This window comes from Apis laboriosa, unplaced genomic scaffold (assembly GCF_014066325.1).
Source record: "Apis laboriosa isolate Shangri-la unplaced genomic scaffold, ASM1406632v1 scaffold49_cov149, whole genome shotgun sequence".
Classification (NCBI taxonomy): Eukaryota; Metazoa; Arthropoda; class Insecta; order Hymenoptera; family Apidae; genus Apis; species Apis laboriosa.
Window position 1 is genome coordinate 2,205,550 of NW_025223500.1, and position 25,279 is coordinate 2,230,828.

The 25,279-nt window shown below is 29.3% G+C and overlaps 1 protein-coding gene across 1 annotated transcript in view; it reads right to left on the reverse strand.

Annotated features, from left to right (window-relative positions):
* Nucleotides 1-12,494: 12,494 nt before the first annotated feature.
* Nucleotides 12,495-25,279, reverse strand: part of LOC122716767 (doublesex- and mab-3-related transcription factor A2) — a 22,552-nt gene continuing 9,767 nt past the window's right edge. The window contains exons 3-6 of the mRNA XM_043940140.1: nucleotides 16,093-16,215; nucleotides 15,451-15,725; nucleotides 14,636-14,945; nucleotides 12,495-13,112 (exon numbers count right to left, since the gene is read on the reverse strand). Of these exons, the coding sequence (XP_043796075.1) occupies nucleotides 12,787-13,112; nucleotides 14,636-14,945; nucleotides 15,451-15,725; nucleotides 16,093-16,215 (1,034 nt within the window). The 3' untranslated portion in view covers nucleotides 12,495-12,786. The remainder of the gene's footprint in view (nucleotides 13,113-14,635; nucleotides 14,946-15,450; nucleotides 15,726-16,092; nucleotides 16,216-25,279) is intronic.

A 25,279-nucleotide genomic window follows, 5' to 3' on the forward strand; every position in this document is an offset into this window, starting at 1 on the left:
CATGAAATTCTTCATTCGTATTATCTCTTCACAATATTTCAATAAAAGGAACATAAAGTATACTACTTAACACAGAAAAATCGAGAAGACGGCAGTTTGTTCTTTCGACAAAAAAGAATATTATCTCGTATATCCTGTGATCTTAACATTGCACGATGTTGAAGTGTGCAACAATAAAGCGGAGAGAACGTTACAGGTTCTTTCACGCAGAGACGTTGCATTCGTTCAATTTGTGTGCTCATTCGTCGAGATCCTCGAGGAACGAGGACGAGAGTCCCGTGGTCCGTCGAACGATGTTTAAAATGAGAATAGGGTCAACATGGTGTAGAACCGATCAGTACCTTCGTTCGACTGTTGCCGAAGGAACAAGAGAAAACGTGGAGGAAAGTGGACAAGGATGAGGAAAAAAGAAACGTGGGAGGTTAGAAGGGAAACCGATGGAGCGGACGATCCTTGTTATTGTAGCCATAATGGATGGGCAAACACGTGGACACGAGATCGAAACCGTGGCAGGTAAAACGTGGTTCATGGTTTTGTTGTACCTGCGTAAAAGCCGTGTCACGAGTCAAACATTACATAAGAATCCGATTTAACACGTTATACCGAGGTGAGCGACCATTCTATAAGATCAATAAGATAAGTCAATTTTAAAAATGGATATTGATAAAGGCTTGGAATTATACAGTGATTGACAAAAGTATTCGCAGATTTTTAAACTTTTTTTAAAATTGGATCAAATAATTTGAATTTTTTTAAGATGTTTAAGATGTTAAAAGGATTTAGTTTATTAATTAATGTATTAAGAAAACATTTTTTAAAATTGCTATTTTTTTAAATTGGAATTATGAAGAAAAAATAAATATATTATGATTTTTAATCTATAAATTTTTAATTTACAATGAAAATATAAAATATTTTGTAAATAAAATTTTGAAAATATATATATTTTGTAAATTTAATTTAAAGAAATTATATACGTGCATAAAATTTTATTAAAATCAGTTATATAAAAAAGCTATATGGAAAATATAAGAATGTTTAGGTTTAAAGAGAAAATTTTGAAAAACTTAATCGATTTTTGTTGAATCGTTTAATCCAATTTTAAAAAAATTATTCCATTTTAAAGGATATTTTTATCTTATTACTATAGATTATAAAAATATTAAATTTTCATAATTTTTGCTATTTAAAAAATTAGAATACAGACGTTTAAACAAAATTATATTTCGATTTGAATGAAATAGATTTTCTAGAAAAAATTTTCAATCAATAAACATAATTACAAAATATTGCACGATAATATATTTATTTTTTAAAATGTAAAAATAATATTGCTTTTAGTATTCTTATAATTAATGTAAAGTATATTATTATTGCAATGAAGTATACAAAATATATTAAAAAAAGAATATATCCAAAAGATTTTTGTGAATGAATGTATATATTACATCATGCAACTATCATTTTGCATACTATTTTAATTCATCAGAATTATTTACAACAATCATTGATTCTTTTTTTTATCAAATTTGAACATTAGCCAATTGTAATTTCATCGTATCAAAAAAAAAAAAAAAAAAANNNNAAAAAAAAAAAAAAAAAAATATAATAAAGCTACTAAAAAGAAATTTTTCCACGAAATCAAAAGAAGAGATGGATAAAAAAAGAAATAGAAAAAAAAAGAAATAGGAGAAAAAAAAGAAAATATGTAATTCGAACTAAATAAGTAAGTCTCCGCCTCCCGATAGATAGGCGGCGTTGTATTTCACTTACAATACGAAACGTAATTCAATGGTGAACAGGAAGCGGTGAATTCCATTGGAAGGGGATTGCGGGGGTGGAAACGGCGTCGACGCGTGGAGGTGAGGGCGACGACGATCATTGAAATGGAAATGCCATTGACGCAAAGTGAAAGTAATTAATGGAATATGCTCGGGTGATAGAATGAATTTGATGGTGGCGCGGCCTTGTCGACCGAAACACCGCGGCCTGGAGCAGTGAAATACGCTCACGTATTAACCAACGATGAAAGGGGTGGCTTCGAGGATGGAAGATAGCATAGTAATAGCGGAAAGTGAGTTCTTATCTACAATTTTCTATCTTGCAAATTTTTATATTGTTAAGAAATGAGTCGTAATAATTAAATTACGACATTTTGTTACATGGAATAAAAAATAAACTAAATATACTGTAGTTTTTCGAAAGTGTTTCAAATTAAAATATATTTAGTTATTAAATATTCTAACCATCTTAACATTTGCAAAAATAATTAAAATCATGTTTTGGATTATAATTAAATATTGTTATGAATAAAATGGATAATTTCAATGAAGATCACATTATTTTAATAAAAATTAATATAACTCGATGGATTATATAAGTCTTTCTTATTAATGATAAACGAAATATAAAAATAAAAAAATTAGAAGAATAAAAAATTAAAAATTGAATTGTTTTTCATCATAACAGATTTTTTTTTATTAAATTTTAAATAATTTATTTTAAATAAAAATAATTATAAATATTATATCTGAAAACAAATTTTATAATTTGTATTATCTTTGTTAATGATAGAATATGATAATTAATGATAGAAAGGCTTTGAACTTAGATAATAACTTTTAAAACAATTTTTAGTTCTAGCGAAGTAGAGAAATTATATATATGAATACGAAAGTAAAAAGTAAATTAGAAACTATTTTAAACACGAAGTTAAAAAAAATAGATATAAAAAACATTCTAAACAATAAAATAAACCAAGGTCAAATACAAAAAAGAAAATGATATATTTACAAAAAAGAAATGTAATTAAGAAAACAAAAAAAAATGACTAAAAAAAAAATATAAAAAAAAAACTATGATGAAATTGTCTAGACAATAAAGAATCTCCTGGAAAAGCAGAAAAGTTAGAAAACGATAGAACGGTAACAGAGAAAGAAGAGGTCAGAAACGGAGACAGAGAATTTTAATAGATTTAATTAATATTTCATTTGCATGCTATTCCTCATCCTTCCACCGAGTTTCATTCCATTCTCTCTGTAACTGTGTGCGATGGTACTATGCGAGCTGTTCGTACCAACACGTAGACGAAAAAGGTACAGAACCATCCTGACCGAGGACTCGGCAACGTAATCCGTGAGATGGTGGTAGAAATTTCGTTGCACATACATTTTCAATGGAAAGATGCGGCCTTCGTATCAAGTGTGGAATAGAGACAGGAATATATAGGGTGTCCTTTAACTAGCGGTGTAATTAAATAGGATGATTTTATAGGAATAAAATGAATCAAAAACGTAGAATACACTTTGTTTTTGACTTTAAAAATCAATTAAATGCAAATGCATTTGACTATATATGACTATATTTAAATGTAATTTTATTACATTTTTTATTTAAGTTAAATTATAAATATATATGTTAATTATATCTTATTTAATAAAATTATAAATTACTAATATATTATTATTATGTTAGCATCAATTCTTTATTTGGAATAAATTTTTATTATTTTTCAGAATTTTATTTTTTCAATTTAAGAATTATATATTATTATTTTTATATTATTATATATTATCATGACAAAGTAGTAATAAAAAAAAATGGAGAAAAAAATTTTATATAAATTAACTAAAAAATAAGATTGAAGATAAAGTTTCTTTAAAAACAAAAATTGTTTTCAAATACTGCCACCTCTGGAATACATCAATTTAATTAAATAATAAATAAATATTCATATTAATTCTATAATACAATCTTTAATAGTTTATATCTATACCTATATATTATTAATATTATATATTATACTTATATATTATTATTATGAAATTTATTATATTCATTTGTTTATAATGTGAAATATTTTTGCTAATTATAATTATAAGATTTTTTATATCAAATTTATTAAAACTCTTCTAAGAATTTTCTTTATCTAAATTCACGAAAGAAACTAATAAAATATCGATAGGAAAAAGTTTGTATTTTCGATAAACAAATTTTTCAAAATTACCGCGAATTTCAAAGTTACCGCCACGAATATTTCATATTGGTCTGTATAATCCTTAAAAATTATACACGCTATCAGGACACCCTATATACCGAGAAACTAAAGAGAGGGGGAGACGCAGTCCTCTCTCTGTATTTCAATTTAGCAGGTCCATTGTTAGATACTAATATTATTCAGTTGGGAATTGTTTCGTGACACCCCTCAGGAGTACGATTTGCACCGAATGCTGGCCTCTGGTGTCTGCTCTATTACTCTGTTTCTATCCCTCTCTCCCCTTTTCTCTTTTCTGTTGTTTATCTCTTTTTTTCCTCCCTCTCTTACTCGTTCCTTCTCATTTCCTCCTTTTCTCACATACTTTTTCAACTCCATTCTATTCTTGGTCTCGTTTCATCCTAGATTCTCGTCGATCGACTCCGCTTCATAACCCGACGAAGATAATAAAGTATTATCCAATGAAATACCTCGATATATGTATATATCCGTAGAAAGAGAGGTAAAACGGTTCATAAAAAAGCGGCCGCGTTTCCCGACGATATTCTCGCGAGTATTCCTGGAACGTGGTGGCAGCTTCATTTTGTAGCTCTGATTTCCGAACGGTTTCGCTGTAAAATTTATTTATACCATGCATCCTCTTTTTCTTCTTTTTCTTTATTTTCTTTCTTCTTATTATTTATTTTCTTTTTTTTTGAGAATAATTTTTCTTTGAACGATTTTTTTTTAAACATGCTGGAAAATAGAAATAAAGATTAAAAAATCTTGTGCATTTTTTTCAAATATTTTTACACTAATTTGAAGAGAAAAAGATGATATTTATTTAGTAGAATTCAAGAAAAATATTTAGTAAAAAATTATTTTTTATTTTTTTTAAAACTTTTATTATAATTATTCGATCAAATTATAAAAAATTATAAGCCAACTTGCCATTTTTTTATCTATATTTTTATGCCATTTTTATAATATATCTAAAAATTTTTTTTTTATAAAAATAGTACGTGTGAATAAATACCTTTTTCTTTGTTCATTTCACAGACAACTTTGTTATTAATCACGTCAAACATTAAATCAAATTATTAATAATTACAGTTGTGATATATATAATATATTTTCTTTTCATATCATTCAAATATGAAATATAAAAAGCAATAACAATTAACAATAGTACATATTATGTAGAATAAATGTAAATATAATATATAATTACAATCTATCTTACAATGTATAATTGTTTTATAATATTAAAACATAAATTCTTTGCTTTTTTTTTTCTTAATCAAAAAGAAAGCAAGAAAACCTAACCTAAGAAAAAAAAAAAATGAAAGAAAAAAAGACATATACCATCTATTTGTCTGTTCGGCAACACTATACACTCTTTCCTGATCTGTGACGAGGATCGAATTCAGGATTGGCTTCCAAAACGTGGCACTTAACCAACGATGAACAAATATACGTAGTTGCACACACGTGTATATGGTCGATACAGGTAGAGGGTAAAGCTTGGCGTTCCCAGCCGGAGAGGTGAACATAGAATGAGAGTGGGTGTATAGGAGGAGAGGGATTGGAGGTAGAGTAAATATTGATGGAAGTTGAAAAAATTTTAAAAGCTATCCCACCAGAATCGTTCCGCTTGTGTTTCGCCGCTTTTCCGCGGGATCGTGCTTTTTAAAGTATTCGACAAATATCGATGTTTCGATTGATTTTCGATTTTGAGCATTCGATTCCTGCTATTTTTTTTCACCTCTCTCTCTCTTCTTTCTTTCATTCTTTTGTATAGAAATTTCAATTGAACCGGTGCGAATGTCATCTTTATCTTTCTTTTTTGCTTAGAAAAACGTAGTAGAAAAACCGAAACGATTTATTTTTTTTTTTTACTTTTTTTATTTCTTATTTGTTTTTTTGTTTCTTTTTTATGCTATTGAACTAATTATTTATTCGAATAGATATTTATAACCTAGATTTCAATATGAGATATAAATATGAATAATCGAGTATTCAGAATTCTTGATACTGAAATCTCGAATATCGACTTAAATCTGAATCTATTCGAATATCCAGGTTCGAGTTTTATTTTATGATTTTAATGTGATTTTAATATTATTTTTCATATATTTAAATTGAGGTTATACACTTTAGCTTTAAGTAAATTTATTAATATAATGCTTTAAGTAAATTTATTAAAATAATGAAATTATAATTAATTGAAATTCAATGATTTACGGTTTTTGATTAATTAACAAATGAACAATCGATTTCGATTATTCATAGGGATTATATATGTACATTCTAAAATACTTTACAAAAAACATAGGATTTAATTTATAAGTGAGTATTCATAATTTATAAGTGAGTATTTGTATCATATTATGATTATAATATCTATAGATTTGAATTATAATAAGAATTCCAATTTATATTTTTATTAAAGATTGAATTTATAGTTTGTTCGAAAATGGAATGGTGCATGATGTGATTTTTGAATTTAGATATATAAATAGCTGGAAAACATAGAGAAATATATTTTTGATGGATTTTAATTAATAAATACTGTATCTGTTCTTTTGTGAATTTTAGAAATAGTGTTATATAACTCTATTTGTCTTTTTAATTTCAAATTAAATATTACTGTTCTATATTTATTTTTTATTTTACAAAATGAGTATAACAAAAATTCTACTATTATTTTACAAGCAAAAATTTGTTTATCAATTAAAATTATTATTACATCTTTTATTATTGTACATATCTTTGTATATATTGTACATATTATTGTATATATCTTTTTCATAACCATAACATTCTTTATTAAAATCTGTACTATACCGCTTTCATTATAATAAAACATGTTTTTAAGTCTGTTATAAATTCTTATAAATTCTTATAAATTCTCTTTTCTCTCAAATTTCAATAGCTTAAAATTTCAAAATCTAGTGGAAACTTAATTGATAGAGAAATATACACAAATATATATATATATATATATATATATATATATATTAGAAAACATACATGTAATGTATATAAAAATAATACATAAAAAAATAATATTTAATATATTTAAAATATGTACATTGTTACTCAGAAATTTTAAAACATTTCGATTTCTAATAATATTTCAATGTATCATTGACATTAAATTATATTTTATTAAAATCATAATATCTTTCCCTTATATAAAATATTAAGCTAAATAAATTCCTTCATAACCTTTAATTATAATTTAATTTTTGATTTAAAATAAATAATAATAACTACCTTAAATAAGATTTTTGAAGATATCATATATATAAAAAATATATATAAACACAAAAAAATATAGGAAATACATAGAAATAGATATAAGTAAATGAGAAAAAGAGGTAGAGAAATTGCCTAGTACACATCAATAGGGGGTTGTTGCACTCTGACTGCGGATTAAACCCCTAGGCCAAGGGAGCCATTATATTCCATTATGAATGGTAACCAGTAGCCAAAGGAGGAAACTCCGCGGGGTGTCGATATATTGCCACCCCATGAAGCCAACCAGCCACCGCTCGTAAATAATAAGCGGGCCGCGGCAGTATTATAATGCAATCGCGTGCACCGCTGCCACCGCCGCGCCACGCCGGTACAAATTGCTGGGTATAGAATGGTAGGCGCGTGTTCAGCCATCGACCTATCGGATATATGCCTTGTAGAGGGCAATCGATTATCGGTATTTCATCGATATCATGTACCACCAGGCAGCCAGGCTGGTGCACGCGCGTAACCCGCCACCACTCGTAATTATTTCCCCGAGTATCGCTGCCCGCGAAAGTGATTTTATTTAGCAAAGTCGTGGCTGCTACGACAAACCAACAACCAGCCAGGAATAAACGGGCTGGGCGCTTCGGTATACGTTTGGAAAATAATTTCAGTTGTTCGGTTTCGTCCATATCAAAAATTATGATATTGCTGGAACCTAGTAGAGAATATGTACATTGATTATTATTTTTAAAACATATAATGAAGAAATATCAAAATTATATATTTGAATTGATTGTTATATATTTTCAATTTCATTTAATAAAATAAAATATAAAAAATATAAATTATACTTAACTATATATTATATATTAAACAATTACAATCAGCAAAAGAATAAAGAATAAATCCAATAAAAAAAAATCGTTTAAAGTCGAATAAAGAAAAAAATACCACATAAAATTTTTAAAATATAAAATTATTTCACAGCTTCTTTTTTTTTTATCTCGTTTTAATGATTTTGTTCAAACATCAATTTTTTAAACTATTTTTTATAGAATTGATGCTTTTGATAAATCTGGAACAATAAAATTAAGTTCAAATTTATAAACTCATGTGAAAATTATTTGTATTAAATAGATATATAATTTAAGATGAAAAAAATACCTAATAAAATTATGTATGATTACATTCCTGGAGAACTCACGTTTCATAAAACGATATATGACATCAATTAATTTATTTCCACTTGTAGATAATAAAAGTACAAAAACCGTTTGTACTTTTTAAAAATCTATTTTTAATGAAAAATTAAATAATTAAAAATTTATGAAGTTTATATGCTTGTATTCAATTACGAATAATCGCTTATTATCAGAGTTGATATGTTAATATTACGAAAAAAAATTAATAAATAATTAATTATATATCTAAAAATTCTAAAAGAGTTTGATTATCATTAATAATATTTCTATTTAGTATCTTTTTGTGAATTCGAAAGAAATTTTGAAATCATTAATATATTCAAATAAAATCTTAACTCTAATTCTAACCTAAAATTAAATGTTAATTTATAATACTTTAAGAACGTATAAATATAATTATAATAATTAAATATATAATTTCAACAAATATATATTATGAAATAAATATTAGAATCTTTTTTCGAATTTATTTTCAAAGCATTCGAGAAATTTTTGAAAAATTTGTTTTAAATAACATTAACCTATATATAAAATAAGCGATTATAATTAAATAAGTTTCATATTATAAGATTATTATATCAATATATGTTTTGAAAAATTTTAAAATCATTTAATCATTTTATATATTTTAAAAAATATTTGATGTTAAGTTGAAAAAGTTGAAAATTAAGAAAAAATCAACCATATGAAACTTGCTATTTGCTTTTCACCTGAAGTGAACAACTGACAGAGTCGATCATTTAGTAGAGCCCAGATTGCAAATCGAGTGGTAAAATCGATTAGTCGCGTCGTCGAGAATCTATTCGTAGGAAATCGACTGCTCGGAAATCCAAATTGTGCACCGAGCATGAAACCGATCCAATTTCAAAGATTCTCTGATCCATGTCTCCCTCTATAGGTTTGCCATCCTACTGCACCTGCAAACTGTATCCGACATCTGATACCTTTCTTCATCCTTGTATTCCCTTCATTTAAGAATTTTAAGTCGAGTGGAAGATTGTCCCCCACACCGATACGAACCTGCGTTTTTCTACAACATCGATTGATCCTTTTTTTTTGTCTGCTATCAAGAAAATGAGTAACCTAGAAAATTGTAGGTATATCGTTTTCTATCATAAATTACTCTGTCAAATTAACCTTTACAATAGAAAAAATTCGTAAATCCCGAGATTGAATATATGAATCTGAGAAAAAATTATATAATGATTTTGCTTTTAAAAAGAAAAATATTTGATTTGATTTGATTGAAAATCATTTCAGTAAAATTTGATCAAACATTTTACCAAATAAATATTTCGTCACAATTCTAACCTAACTACATATTTTTAATCAATTTAAATCTAAATAAATCCAAAGCCAAAGTAGATAAATATCTATTTTGAAAAGAAACTAAAGGATATTTATTGTATCATTAAATTGTATTATTAGATGATGCAAGAAAAAGATTTATTATATCTGAAATTATTATTTTCTAATATAGTATAAATAAAATAAATTTTTGTATCTTTTCTATTATTTAATTTTTTTCAATTTTTAAGAGATTTTTTTCTCAATCATTTATAACTTCATTGATTTTTTTTTACTTTTTAATGAAATAAAGGAGAAAAAATCAAAATAATAATTTGTAATTATTTATTTCAAGTCTGTTCAGAAATATGTACTAACACCATCACGATCACTTCATCAATTATAATCTTATTTCTACATTGATTAACGAAATAATAGAAATAGGAAAATAATAACAAAAGTGGAAACGTATATGCATGTTTTATAATATGGTATGTATGTTCAGAGTGTATCGGAAGTGATGATAGAAATTAGAAAAACGAAAAATCGATGGAAATATCGGGATACGATGAAAGTGAATTCCTCGCGTTCCTCGATGCTCTCTTTTTTTCGTTTTTTTTTCTGCACCATCAGACCATGATAATCGTTCTTTATTTTTTGATTTCCTTTGCGAATTCTATAAAAACTATTGAAAATTATTGAAAAGTAGTGTTTATCACAAAAGTCCAAACTTAATTTTTCTGTACAAATTTTTATATACAAATTTTAAAAATTTGTTTCGTTTATAAAAAAAAAGAATTAATAATTGATTTTCTTAATTAAAAATAGAGAAATTACTACTTCTATATATTATTATTTCTATATATTATTATTTCTATATATTATTTCTATATATTAATATCTATAATTTCTATATTTTAGATACAATAGAACAATGTAATAGAACAATATTAAATAAAAAAAATAATATTTGAAAGATGTTTTAGAACAAAAGAAAGATAAAAAATGAGAATAAAACAAATAAAATAATTACTTAATTAAAATAATACTTAATAAAAAACTTATTAAGAAATATTAAGTAATTTAATTATGCAATATGAATTTTATATCATGAAAAATATTATTTTAATGAGAGAAATAATGTACTTAGAATAATATCTACATAATAATATCTACAAGTATGTATAAATAATTATATAATTTTTTAATGTAATTTTTATCTATTAATTAATTATTTAGAAAATAAAATATAAATGATTAATATCCAACCAAATGAGTTGATAAGCGGAATGTTACTTTTTTTTAGGTAAAAGAAAATAAAAGAATATTTCAAAATACATATAAAAAAATAAATTTCAATGGATAAAAAACAAGGATGATTATCGAATCACGTATGGAGTATCAATATCTTATTTATTATTCTCATAAACCGTCTATACATTTGTTCGAATAACATATGGTAACTACAAAGAACGACGTTTCCGGTCGCCGGCAAATCTAACATCTTAGAGCCGTGATACTTACAGGCAAACACTTATGTATAATCGATCATTGTTATATATACTTACATGTTTCTGCATCGATCATCAGAAACACATAATTTATTTTCCGTTTTATTTTTTTCCTCGACATTTTTTTTTTTACTTTTTTTTTATTTTTCTGTTTATTCTTTTCCATTATTTTTATATCATGTAACTTTGCTAAACATACTCTGTGACAATATCTCAGATTAACTGCAATGGATGATCAGGCTAAGCAATTCACGCGTATTTACAAATTTGTTTCGTGACTTATCCTTTTTTTTCCCTTTTTTATTTTTATTTTTTATTTTTATCGCGACGATACAATTTTCTTCTTTTCTCATTCTCTCTATCTCTCACTCATTCTTCTCTCATGAATATTAACTACACGCATACTTCATTTAGTCGCTTTATCTACACATGTATGTATAAAGATATATTATTACAATGAGGCCAACGTGCGGCTCGCTTTTTATTTCTTCGTCGTTACCTATCTATATATTTTTCTTTGTACGTTCACAGAACGTTACATGTCAAAGAAAATGGATCAGTACGAATTGTACGTATGTATATTAGGTGGATTACTGGCCACACTGTTTTGTAAATTCTTCAAAGGAGACGTTTGATAATTTTATTTCCATTCACGGATTGGAAATTCTCTAACAACGTTTATAGTGGCAGAAAGAATCTAAGGGAATTCTTTCACAGAAATCGTCTTCTTCTTTTATATCATATACATATTTGATTTCGTCTTTTTCTTTAACTTTCAACTTCTTTTTATCTCTTCTTGAATAATGCACTATACGGTGCGTCTATAATATTTTTAGAAAATGTAGAATGCTTCCTCAGATACGTATTTGAAAGCTGCTAATGACTGGTTTCTTCTTTGGACCTTCGTTCGGCTTGGATACATTTGTAAGTAAATAAAACAGTTCTTCTGGATAAAAATCATCAATTCTCTATTAAGGATCGGTTTCTTTTCTGTTTTAACATCACTTAATAGTTCTTTCATTATTTCTATAGTAAAATTCTTCAATTCTTTTCACATTATCAATTTCTTCTTTGTCAGATATCTATCGTGTCATAATTTTTTGCTTCTTAAACTTCACAAAATGATGTCGAATCTTTAACAAATATATATCTAAACGCTTTCAGAATTCCAATTTTTCACAAATTGATCATTTATTTAAATCAAACAATTTTTCATCTTTCTTTTCCCACGTACTGAAAAATTTTACGATCTTTAGAAATTTTAAAAATTTTTCAAAAATTTGCTCCATATCTATTTATTTCAGTTTCTCCCTTTTTAAAATTATTCATTCCTAATCTCTCGCTCTATCAATCCTCTACAAAATTTCTAAATTGTTCCCATCTCAATGATTTTCACCCAATCAGAAAGAAATTCGTGAAAATCCTCACGACTCGCATGTTGTTATGATTTTCAGGTTCCGTCCTCCCCGTGATTCAGGCAGCCATTTCCACGGCCGAAGTCCCTCCCCCCGTCGTCCCTAGGCTATTGCAGGTAAGACCAGGTGGCGGCCTGCGCGTCGTCCGGTCACTCGGAGTAGCTCGTCTTGTCGCTGGCGTCGTCGGGACTGGTCTCCTGATAGGCGTCACTCGTACCGTTCGCGTGAAGACTCTGATTGGGCGGCTTGATCACTGTGGGCAGGTAGCCGGTTCCTGCGTAAGGAGCGGCCAGGAACCTGTGCCTGGTCGAAGGGATGGGAGTGGTGCAGTACGCGGCTCTGCTCGCGTACGCGGCCGAGACCGAGGCGGACGCGGCCGCAGCCGACGCCAATGCGCCTGCCAAAGGCGAGAAAGCTGATTTCGGCTGGAGACTATCCTCGCAGACCAACACCTCCATAGCGGACACCACGTCGCCTGTGACATAGATATCTCTGCCAGTTTCCATTTTCCTTGACTCTTTCGTATCTTTTTCTTTCTTTTTTCTCTTTTTTTTTTTTTTTTGGAGTGAAAAATTTTCGCTTAGTTTTGCTTTCTTTTTTTGGATACAGTAAGATCCCCGTATCCACCGATAATATATATTTCAAGTTATTTTTCCAGGTAGGAAATACTATTTGTAATATTGTGTGTATGTAAATGCTTACGAATAATAAAAATCAACGCGCGATTTTATTTATTTAAATTTTTATTAGATTGTTGAAATGGTACGATTTAATAAATTCGTAAAACTATTCAAGAATAAGTAATTCATAATTTATAAATATATAAAATGAAAGAAGGAATTATTAATATTATTTTAATTAATTATCATTAAATTAATATTATCAAGTTGTTTTATTATAATATATATAATCTTATTAAAATATTCGATCATTTCATTTGTAACAATCTAATATAAATAGAATTTTTGTTACTGAAAGAGAAGAAAAAAGAATTGCAATTAATATTTAAATTTTTTCAACAACAATATTTAAATTTAATCTGAAACTTAGAAATATATTATTATATTTAGGAACAAAGTCATTTAAAAGAAATCATTTGATATTGATATAGTGATAAATTAATAAAATAATGAAATGATAAATAAATGAAACAAAATGTTTCAAATATATCTACACATTTGTAAATTTCAAAGTAACATGATACTGTAAAGGATTAATATAATAAAACAATAAAACTATAATAATGGATTTTACGTAATAAGAAACAAAATTATTTCATTTTTTTTTAATTATTGTTCGAGTAGAGAACGCGTGTACGGGGATCTTATTGTATTTATGTATATGTATATATATATCTTTATGTATCTTTTTTCCCCTAATTGTTATTTCTTTCTTTTTTATTTTTTAATCTATTTATATTTCAGATATAGTGAAGTATCCATGCGATAATATTTATTTGTTTTGAAATTTAAATTTTTCTTTCACGAAAAAATTTTTATCGAATTGAAATTACTTCACGTCCATCCTTTGAAACCCACAAAAAATTTCATTTCGNTATATATATAATCTATTTATATTATTATAGATATAGTGAAGTACCCATGCGATGATATGCGATATGGATATTTATTTGTTTTGAAATTTAAATTTTTCTTTCACGAAAAAATTTTTATCGAATTGAAATTACTTCACGTCCATCCTTTGAAACCCACAAAAAATTTCATTTCGAGCGGTGCTGTTCAAAATTACAGCCCGCAATTCAGAGATTCCAAGAATCGTTGATCCTTCTGAAAATTCAATCCCTAAACGTTACCAGGAATTTTGCGACCAAAGGGGTTGAAACTCGGTTGTGGGTTGCAAGGAAACTCGAGAACACTATAGACGAATCCTCTGAAATCGTCTCGAGGCCATCTTTCGATATAAGACTGTACGAGGACAGATGGATCGTATGTTCTGTCTGACGAATAATAGTCGCGGATATCAAATTACAGGGCTTACCTTTGCACCGGTGCAACAGAGCCTCGACGTCCGCGCGACGTCTTCCCGGGAACACTCGCAACAAAACGTCGACAGGCGATCGTTGTTGTTGCTGTTGTTGTTGCTGCTGTTGTTGCTGTTGTTGCTGCTGCAATTGAAGGCCGCAAGTCTGTTGAATATTTTGCATCTGCATCTGCATTTGAATCTCACGGGGCTCTGGCATGTGATGATGATGTTGATGCTGGTATAATGCTGGAGAACAATAAAGCGAACTTGCTGCTGGACCATATAGGGGAGCATAAGGTGGAAAATGTACCGCGGTCGCTGCGGCCTGGAAAAAGTATTATAATCATTTATATTTCTTGTATTTATTTTATTTTAACTTTTAATTTTTGTATAGAGCAAAATTACTTTCATTATATCATTTGATAAAACTACATTGATTAAAATAGAGATTACTTTGAAAAGATTATTAGCTGATTGTATTGAAATGGAAATTTCAAAGACAAAATTGAGATTTTCCTTTCTTTCTGTCTCAATTTTTTTTCTTATCAATTATTAGCATTCATACCATACATTGACATAGAAATAAATAAAATTTTTAGACAATAGATTGATACGACTAATTACTAAGAATTTTCATAATGCAAATATATTTCTTATTTTTGCAATGATTTTAGTTATGATACATAGAACATGTTATTTAAATATAACGTTTAAAATTATGTTAATATTATGAATATGAGTTTATTGGCATATCATGTTTCAGTACATCAAACATTTGAAATCCTACGTATAGATATTGATTTGTCAAAAGAATAAAGTAAAAAGCTAACCGCCAACGAAGGTAGTGGAGGACTGGGTCTAGGCTGTACCAAGTCCACCGGTTGAAGCGTCTGTTGCGTTTGCTGAGGACTTCCGCTTTTGCGAAGGCTGAGATTTTCTGGCGCTGGCGTATCCTCTCTTTGCGGTGTCAATGCTGGCGTTAATGGAGGTGTATGCGTCGGGCTCTGGGAGCCTGGTTCCGGACTTCCATCCTCAGAATCGTTCAGGCTGTTTGATCGTTTCCGCATTGTATCGTTCTCCGTTATTCCAATTGACGTTGGAATTGCTATTACACACAAGAATTATTTATTTAGTTACTTTTATAGAATTTTCATATGGTTTGATTATAATATGATTTATTAACAATAAAATTTTTGCTTAACAAAATAATTTTTAATTCTTTGACTTCTGTTTTTAATGATACAATAAAAAAAATATATAATGTTTAATAAATCATATCACGTAAGGCATGAAAGTAATAATTTAAATTAAAACTTTACACGAGTAAAGTTATATTCTTGCAAATTCAATTAGATTTAACAAAATTGATTTCTAATTTTTATCCCAACTTATTTTATGTAATAATAAATATCTAAAATCCTCAATTGTTTGTCACGGATTAATCTATATTCGTGAGATGTACGGAACCTTACCCAATGAACGGTCAGTAAGAAGTTCTCCACCAGAGTCGGAGTCACGGTCGTCTTCGTTACCGGTGTCGCTCGTGGAAAGCATTGTTCCCGTAGTGCTCTCAGAGATTCTCGACCTCTTTGTGCCTGGAACAAAACAGGGCGTATCGTTCGCTTACGAAATGAAAAAAAAAAGAAAAAAGAAAAAAGCAAAAAGAAAAGAAAAGAAAAGAAAAAGCGTGCATTAATACGCACAATACCTATGAAATTCTCCAGCCAGCAAACACTTTATATTGTTCTACGACGCATGCCGAATTGACTCTTACGGATCCTTGACACCCTTGAAAAAACGTTGTACATCTTTTATTGTGAGCCCCGCGTGTATTTACCACCTGCTGATATTCGCATTGGACGGTTCCAATCAATTGGTAACGACGAATATATAACGACTTATTGTTAGCTATACGTACATACATGACTAAAAACGTTAACAGTCGCTGGAGATATATTACTAGATAGAATTAAATAATAATTACTTGAAATAAAAAATTAGAAAAATGTTATTATTTAGATAATAATTACAGTATATATAATACACTATAAAAAATACAGAATAGAAGATAATAGGAAGTTTTGTTGTAATAATTAAATATTTATATGAAAAAAATTATATAAAAACATTTAAAATATTCTACATTGTAGAATCAAAGTAAAATTATCACTAGTACCATATTATATATACATCACAAGATATAACACTCTATAACAATAAAAATTCCCTATAAACGATGAAGAAAATACCTCATACATTGGCCAACTACAGTCGAAACACTCAATGGCATTCAAAAAAACACCCAATCAAATTCCACTCGCTCATTGTAAGAGGGAACCATATTAACTAAGCGACGAACCTGCCCTCTATGTAAAAAGAGAGCAACAGCGAAGTAGCAGCTAGCGGCAATTAAGTTAAACAGCGGAACACTCGATATAGTTGCTCGGGGCAAGTAATAGAGATCCCCCAAGCTTGGGAGAGCCACTTGAAACAACCTTGTTATCGAAAGCGTGCGCGTCAAGAATTAACCCGTGGAACAGAAACGAGGGAAGTGAAAGGGCGACGGAGGGGGTAAAGTCGTCAAGCGAAACGTCAAGGTAGAAGCTACATACATTTCGTACTCGCCCTATATATTACTTCTTTCCCCTCTCCAACTCTTGTTCGTTCCCTCTCTGTTCTGCTAATAAACGGCCGGTTAAACTTTTTAACGAGCGGTCAGCCGCAGCAGACTTTCTTCAACGGGCAACGCACCCCCTATGGAATTCTTTCACGCACTGACGAGGACTCAATGGCCGTGCACGTGCATACCTACGCCCCCGCATGTTATAACGACACTCTTGAACTCGGTATTATGTAGTTTAGGAGACAAGTATGGGGTATAATGCTATTGGTTAGATTGTCGTAATTATTTTGTACAAGATTGAGAATCTTTCTAAAGATTCTTCAACTTATAACATTCAATAAAGTAATATTTTCGAAATATCTTAATGATTTCTTGTTCTTATTATGAATAAAATTAATTGTATTTTTCGTAGGAAATTTAAATAAAAATAACTATTGAACAATAATTATTATGATATTCGAGACAAGTCGAATCTTAGAACTTATTTATTACATTTTATTTTGAAAATATAAGAATTTATAATAACGATAAGATTAATAATATATCTATTTAAGTTTTAATGCAATTTCAATTTCCTCTTTATCCATTTTACCAGTTATATATTATAATTATACGTGATGATATTTTTAAACTTAACAATTTAATCGCGATAATCTTATTTGTTAAACAGATAGATATATTTATTTTCTTCTTAATTTAAGAAAATCTAGTAACAGATTAGCAAGTGTTTTCCAGTGAAAAAAAAAAAAAAAAAAAAGAAAAGAAAAGAAAGTGAAATGAATCATGGGTCGTTATATATTTCGGGAATCTCTTTCGACGGAAGTTACTGTGGAATCTATCGGTGGTAATTCGAGGTGAACGGAACTGAAGTGGGTTCGAATTACCGGAGAACTATTAATGAAACAGGGATTAAAAGAAAGGAGCTGGCCAACGGGGGGAACAGATGGGTTCGTTGAGCGCCTATGAATAGAAAGAATCGCTGCTTTTTCGCTATTCACGCGGTGTAGTTGTCTGTGACGTTCATTTTTAAAGGTTCCTGATTGCGGTATGATGTTTCTCAGCTAAAGGTTCGCTTGTGAGAAAATTACCTGTGGGAAACTGCGTGCTTCTCCCAGGGTAAATTTCTTTGATACGGTTATACGAGATGATAATAATTTGAAAAGCGGTGAAAACGCTTAAAAAAAGAATGTAAAAAAATATTTTTAACATTAAATGGAAATTGAACGACTCGTGATATAAAATTACATCTTAATTAATATTAATTAATATAATTGTTGAGAGAGAGAGAAAGATTTCATTAATACATTAAAAATATATCATTATAAATATATATATAATTAAATTATTAATCTTTAAATATTTAATTGAATATAAGTATAGATTTTTTTTGAAAATTAATTTTGAAACATTTAAATCACTATTTTGTCAATAAAATGATTTATATAAAAGATCTTTAAAATTACAACTTTATAATATATTTTTCCTTCGCGCTTTATACATTTATATCCTTTTTTATATTTTATTTTCTTTATGTTTTTTATTTTTTACACCACAGGGAAGCTAACATATTTCCATTTAAGCGAAGAATTAATAACTCTAGATTCAAATTCTTTAAAAGTTTTAAAAAATTTGAAATTACCTACTTCATTTTTTCCAGCATGAGAAATTAAAAAAGAAAAAAAAAAAAACTAAAAAAAAAATACGAGAAAATCTTGTCGAAGGTCATTAATAGTAATAGTTTCCAATACTTCTTCAGATTTTCCGGTAACGAGGGCCGGTAACGACCGTCGCGCAAGAAATAAACGAGTCGAATTATAGTTTTCCGTTTCGGTTGAATTCAATCGTCTCTGCAGAAATACAAGTTTCGAGCATTCAGCTAACGACGGATCGAAGAAATTTTTAAAGAACCGAAACTCACCGCATTGAAATCTCCGCAAGTCTCTCCTCAATATTATTCACCTTTACTACATCTGTAAGTATATGTGCACAAACGAATTGAATTGTGACAAAATGGCGAAGGAAAATTTAATCGAGAAGAATATATGTCTAATATATAAGAAAACTTTTAAGATATTAACAATGTGATATCTTTGAATGATTAATCATTAATGTGATTAAATTTTTTAATTATTTTTTAATTGGATTTCTTTCTTTAGATTTATCAGACTATATATTGATTTTAAAAATAGTAAGTAATGAATATTATAAGATTCTAAAATCTAAATTTTTCGTGGCATTACATTAACAAAATTGCTAAATTAATTGCTTGAATAAAATACACATATATTCAGAATTCTTTTAATCTATAATTCTTCAAATATCTTAGAATTATATACAGAAATTCTCTTTCAACGAAAGCATCGTGAAACCAATCAATCGAAGAATTTTTACAATCGATGATTTATCTATAGATTTTTATTGGAAAAATAAATAAGAAAAAAAAAAAGAGAAAGAAAAAAAAAATAACAGCCATTAATCGCATCACACATAATATTATCGATCAAGACACGTAATTGCAATTCCATCCCCGTTGAAAATTATATTAATGACGATCAGCATCATAAGAATGGAATGCAATATCGCGACGGGTGATGTTAATGTAGCTGTTGGCTCTCCCCGACCAACAGAAAATTCCACGCGAAAAGAAGCCTTTATTCTCGTAGCATCGTCATGAACACCACAGTCGTCGGATGGATTACGAGACAGTTATTAAAATATCATTCTTCGCCGGTGACCCTTCTAGCTGGAAGCCACCCTTTATATTTCGACACCATCGGGGGTGACTTCATACTTACACTCCTTCTGTATCGTTTGCAATGGAACCGGGCGTAACGAAGTGCGTGTTTGCCGCATTCTTGAAACTTGAGGGGAGAGGTTCAACTGTATTTAAAGTGTATATAAATCACGTTTCATAAATCAAAAGATGGAAGATAAAAAATTCGAGGATTCAATTCTGTATATATTAAATTACTTTGCGATCTTCGTATAAATGATTATTAATTAAAGTAATGTTATAAAAATAAATAGATTTTTATCTCTATAAAAGAAAAATTATTCCTTATTCAACAGATACTTATTATATTTCAATAAGAATGTATTTAAAGTGTATATAAATCACGTTTCATAAATCAAAAGATGGAAGATAAAAAATTCGAGGATTCAATTCTGTATAAATTACTTTGCGATCTTCGTATAAAGGATTATTAATTAAAGTAATGTTATAAAAATAAATAGATTTTTATCTCTATAAAAGAAAAATTATTCCTTATTCAACAGATACTTACTATATTTCAATAAGAATTAAAAATTAGGAAATCATTTATATATTATCTATTAAATTATAATTAATAGTAATAAAATATTTTGCAATAATCGAAACCGGTTTACGAAACAGCAACATTTCTAAAGAACGAATATCACTCAGAATATCCGCCAAGATCTTGATTCTAATCGAAGAACCAAAAGAGAGGCGCGAAAACGGAGACTATCGCTAGATCACGCCCAGAAACACGACGAGGGAGAAAGAAAAAGTGGAAAGAGAAGAAAAGGTAAAAAGAAAAAAAGGACCAAAAAGAAGAAAAGGGAATACTGTATCACGAGCTGGAATCTGTTCAAATTTCGTTCTCGTATCAATGGCCGTGTTGTATTTCGAGAAGGGTACGTGCAATTTATTGTAATCTCTACCAGTTGTCGGGCGCACACGAGCGAAATGTCTAACTTTCTCTTCAATGCCGTGTGTCCCACCATAGGCTAAGGTGTAACGTATCACCGCTACGCTTTTGTAGAACGGGGGTTGAGGAAGTTAATAAAACTTGTTTCGATGTCGAGAAACTCGGCGTTCGACCCCTTGGTAAAGGATTTATTACGAATTCAGGTTTGAATGGAATACCTCCTGCCTTGGACTGCGAGCGTATTAGGGAGATGAGAAGAGAAAATGGCGAGAATGCTTTTGATGGATTTATATTTCGTTACGAGATATGATGTTTAATCCTTTTGTATTTACGAACGATGTGTAAATATTTTTTGCGATTTAATATAGTTTATATATGTTATAGTTTCGACAATATTAGATCGTGAGAATAATTCTGGGATATCGGAATGTGTATTATATCAAAAATCTTGGGGAACAGAGAAATTATGAACGGAATAATAGAATTGTGCTCTCTATTAAAAATATCCAATTAAAGAAGAAAGAAGAAACGTATATAGTAATAATTCAAGATCGATCGATTATAGAGGAAATATTTTTAATTCCCATTTTCACGATTTGTCGACATTTCTCGATAAAAGGCTAGAAACGACTAGCAAGGATAAGTGAAATACACTGTAAGATAAAATTACGATATTTTAAATTTTACATCTTTTTGATTCCAAAGACGATTACCTGTATTGAGTTATAATTAAACATTGCTACTTATATTTATATCATATTTATATTTATATGATATATGATATATTAAAAAACAAACAAGACGAGCTGAAAGTAAACGTGATATAAAATTTGAGCAACAGGTAAAATAAATCTAACTTTTTAGAAAAATACAAAATAAATCATTTCTCATAAGTCAATTTAAAATTACCAATAAGATATTGAACAAACTTCACATATTGCCTTAAACTCATATATATATATATATACATCAAACTTCAAAAAACAACATGTTCCAAGAAAGATTCCCTCCAAGTCAACACAACAATTATCATCAATATTATCAGATATTGATAGACGATAAGATTAAAAACAATATCCAATAAACCAATAAGAATAATAAAGATGTATCGACAAAAGAAATATCGAAAAAGATTCACGTATCGTCTCTGTCATCGTCGTCATCATCGTCGTCGTCGTCGTCGTCGTCGCCGCCGGTCTCGGCCTAAGCCAAATTTATAGGGATGTTTCGTGTCCTCCACAGTTGCGCTGCAGCCTGTGTCCTATTACTCCTATTCTCTATTATGCAGCGACGCCGTAGGCCGGAAGCTCCCGATATCTATATGCCATTCTAAATTATTCGGCATTGTCCTCGCATGATTCCATTGTCCGCGTCTGTCTCCACCGTACGGTGATACGCCGCGGCTCCGGTTTAGGGCGTAGACCTACAACAACGTGGCTCGTGTGCTCACACGATCCAGCCCTGTGGTGTATCTGCTTCGAGAGCGCGTCTTGTCATCGGTCAAGAGAGACCCACGGACTTGTACGCTCGGGGGTTGTCTAATTAATCGCGCCCGTACTCACCCGGTAAGAATGTACACTCGCGTGCGCGTGTGTTTGTCAATTTAATCAGCGTGTGGTATGTCTAGATAGCTGTGAGCAGGTATGTACAATTGTTTGATTAAATTTTGTTACGGTTCGATCAAGGATGATTTGTACTGTTTTCCAGCTCTATTAGAATGAGGAAAAAAGATGCTGTACATCTTTAAAAGAATATATTAAAAAAAGAAAGGAATGAAGATTTTTCTTTCATTTTCATTTTTGTGTTACTGAGAAGAATATCTATATGTAATACTTGATTGCTAAAATTAATCCAATTTATATTTATATATAAGTTTAGTCTTTTAATTGGAAGAATATCAAATTTATTGATATTAAAAGTAAATATTATGATTATCTTTTTTTTAGTGATATTCCTCTATCTAGTTGTAAATATATTTATTCCATGCTGGATTCAATTTTTAGAAAAAAAAAAAAACTACTTCTGTGAGAATTTCATTGGTGAATGGCAAATTTGGCACTATTGTATTTATTAGATATCATTTAGTAGTGAATGAAAAAAGAATTCTTAATGTAATATTAGATATTAGCTATTTATAAACTTACTATGCTATATCCAAATTATCCAAATTGCTATTATATTACTTATTATGGGTTATATTTGATCAATTTCATTATAGAGAAATCGGATAAAATTAGATAAATTTGGGTTTATTAAGGAACTCACACACACTTTACGTATTATTATTTAACAATATTAATAATTATTTCATAACTATAATTATTACAAAACACGAAAAAAAAAAGAATGCTTTGATGAGGAATAATATTGAATACGTGCAAATATTTTTTATAGCCATCATATATACAGATATAGATATACACATAATAAATTCTCCTTTATTAGAAAAATTCTCCTTTATAAAATTACTTATAGAAGAAAAATTTATTCTCTGTGTTATATTATACACAGATGACATAACCCACTTTTACTTCCAACCTCGCTGAAATCTCGTTAATCTAATTTCATTATTTTCAATAACAAAAACTCACAGCTATAAATTTGAAAAACTTTGGAGTATAAAAATTCATTCCAAGCTAAATATCAAATAGTCAAACGAATCGTTATGATAAAGCTACTTCAACACCCTTCGCGAAATGCTCATTTTTCTTCCAAAAAATTCGCGATGTCGTTCAAGGAAGGGATGCAAAGGGTAAAAAAAGAAGGGAAACGATGACACAGCGTTATTGCGTATTCCCTGGGAACGTGGAAAAAGGGGTTGCACGAGAAATCGACGCAATAAATAACCCTTCGAGGCGTTACAGTTATCACTGGCAGTGGCGGCCATATAACCGCGACCGCAGCCTTTCGCGCTGTGCACCCGATAATATGAGGGTCGTAGACAGCACCCACTATGAATTATCATTTTCTATTGTTCGAAAGATCGTAAAGTAACCGGGTATTCGCCAACCTTTGTTCTTCCTCTGTGTTCTCTTTCAGCGGTTTATACTCCGATATAATATGGCGGATACGAAGATTCAAGATTTGGACAAGAAATTTAACTTTTTAACTTTTAAGATAATAATAATTATTTTCCTCCGAGAATTATTTTCGAAAAGATATGCAGTGTTATGTTAGGGTGAGAGTGAATATAGAAATAACAATTTGATTTTTAATTATTTTAATTTTACGTTTGATTATTGAATTAGTTCAAGTAATTTCGTTTTATATATATAATTCAAGTAATATAATAAAAATTGAGATCAGAGAAAGTATTATAGAAGACACAACGTTCTCAGAGGCACAATTTTAAGAAATAAAAATTGAATCAAATTAGGTATTACGATAAATGAAATTAAATAAAAATAATCTTATTTACACATAAAAAAAAACTAATTAAAAATAATAAAATTTTTGAATAATAATAAATATATAAATAATTTTTTATGCGCTTAAAGTTGTACTGATTGAACAAACAAAAAAGACAATAACATTCTTTATCGAATATTCTCTTTACACCCAATTCTGATTGTCCACGTTATAATTGCTTGACAATGCTTTTCGAGTCAGATTATTTTAGATTGAAAATGAAAATGAAAATTATATCAATTTTTGATTATGATAAAATAAACAATTTCAAATCTTACATCACTGTTTACGATAAATTCATTTTATAAGAGCATATATTATATTTATAAAATGTACTCTTTTGTAGGTACTCAAAAGTAGGTTAAAAAAAGTACAAATTCCTTCTCTTTCTCGTGAATACCTCACCTATAATTACATCATAACAAATATTACTACTTGCATTACATATAATTCTAATTCATACATTACAAACAACTCTCTATTACGTTAAAATCGTACAATAAAAACAATCATTCACATTCCACGTGAAATCGAGTGGAGGAACGCCCATTCACCCCGAACAACCGTTGGGTGAACCAGAGAATCAGCAGCTGGACGTAGTATTAAAATTCAACTCCTCGTTCCTTCTTTCTTATCCGTGGTAAAGGAGGGGAAGAAAAAAAAAAAAACTAGAGGGTGGAAGAGGAGAAAAACATTCCAAATCCAAGCCGTGAGATTAATTAATCGGATGCGACGGTGAAAAAAACCGTCGGCGACGGCCTCGAAATACATTCCAGTTACGAAGGGATCCCCGAGAGCAAATCGGGTGCGGTGCACCGTGCACGCGTACCACTTCGCCGGAAGAACGAGCGAGGAACGTGAAAAGGACTTCTCATTATTACGTATCGATACGCCCGGAAAATAGCACGAGGCCCTGCGATCCGTGATCGCCGCGAAGGAAGAAAAAAAAAAAAAAAA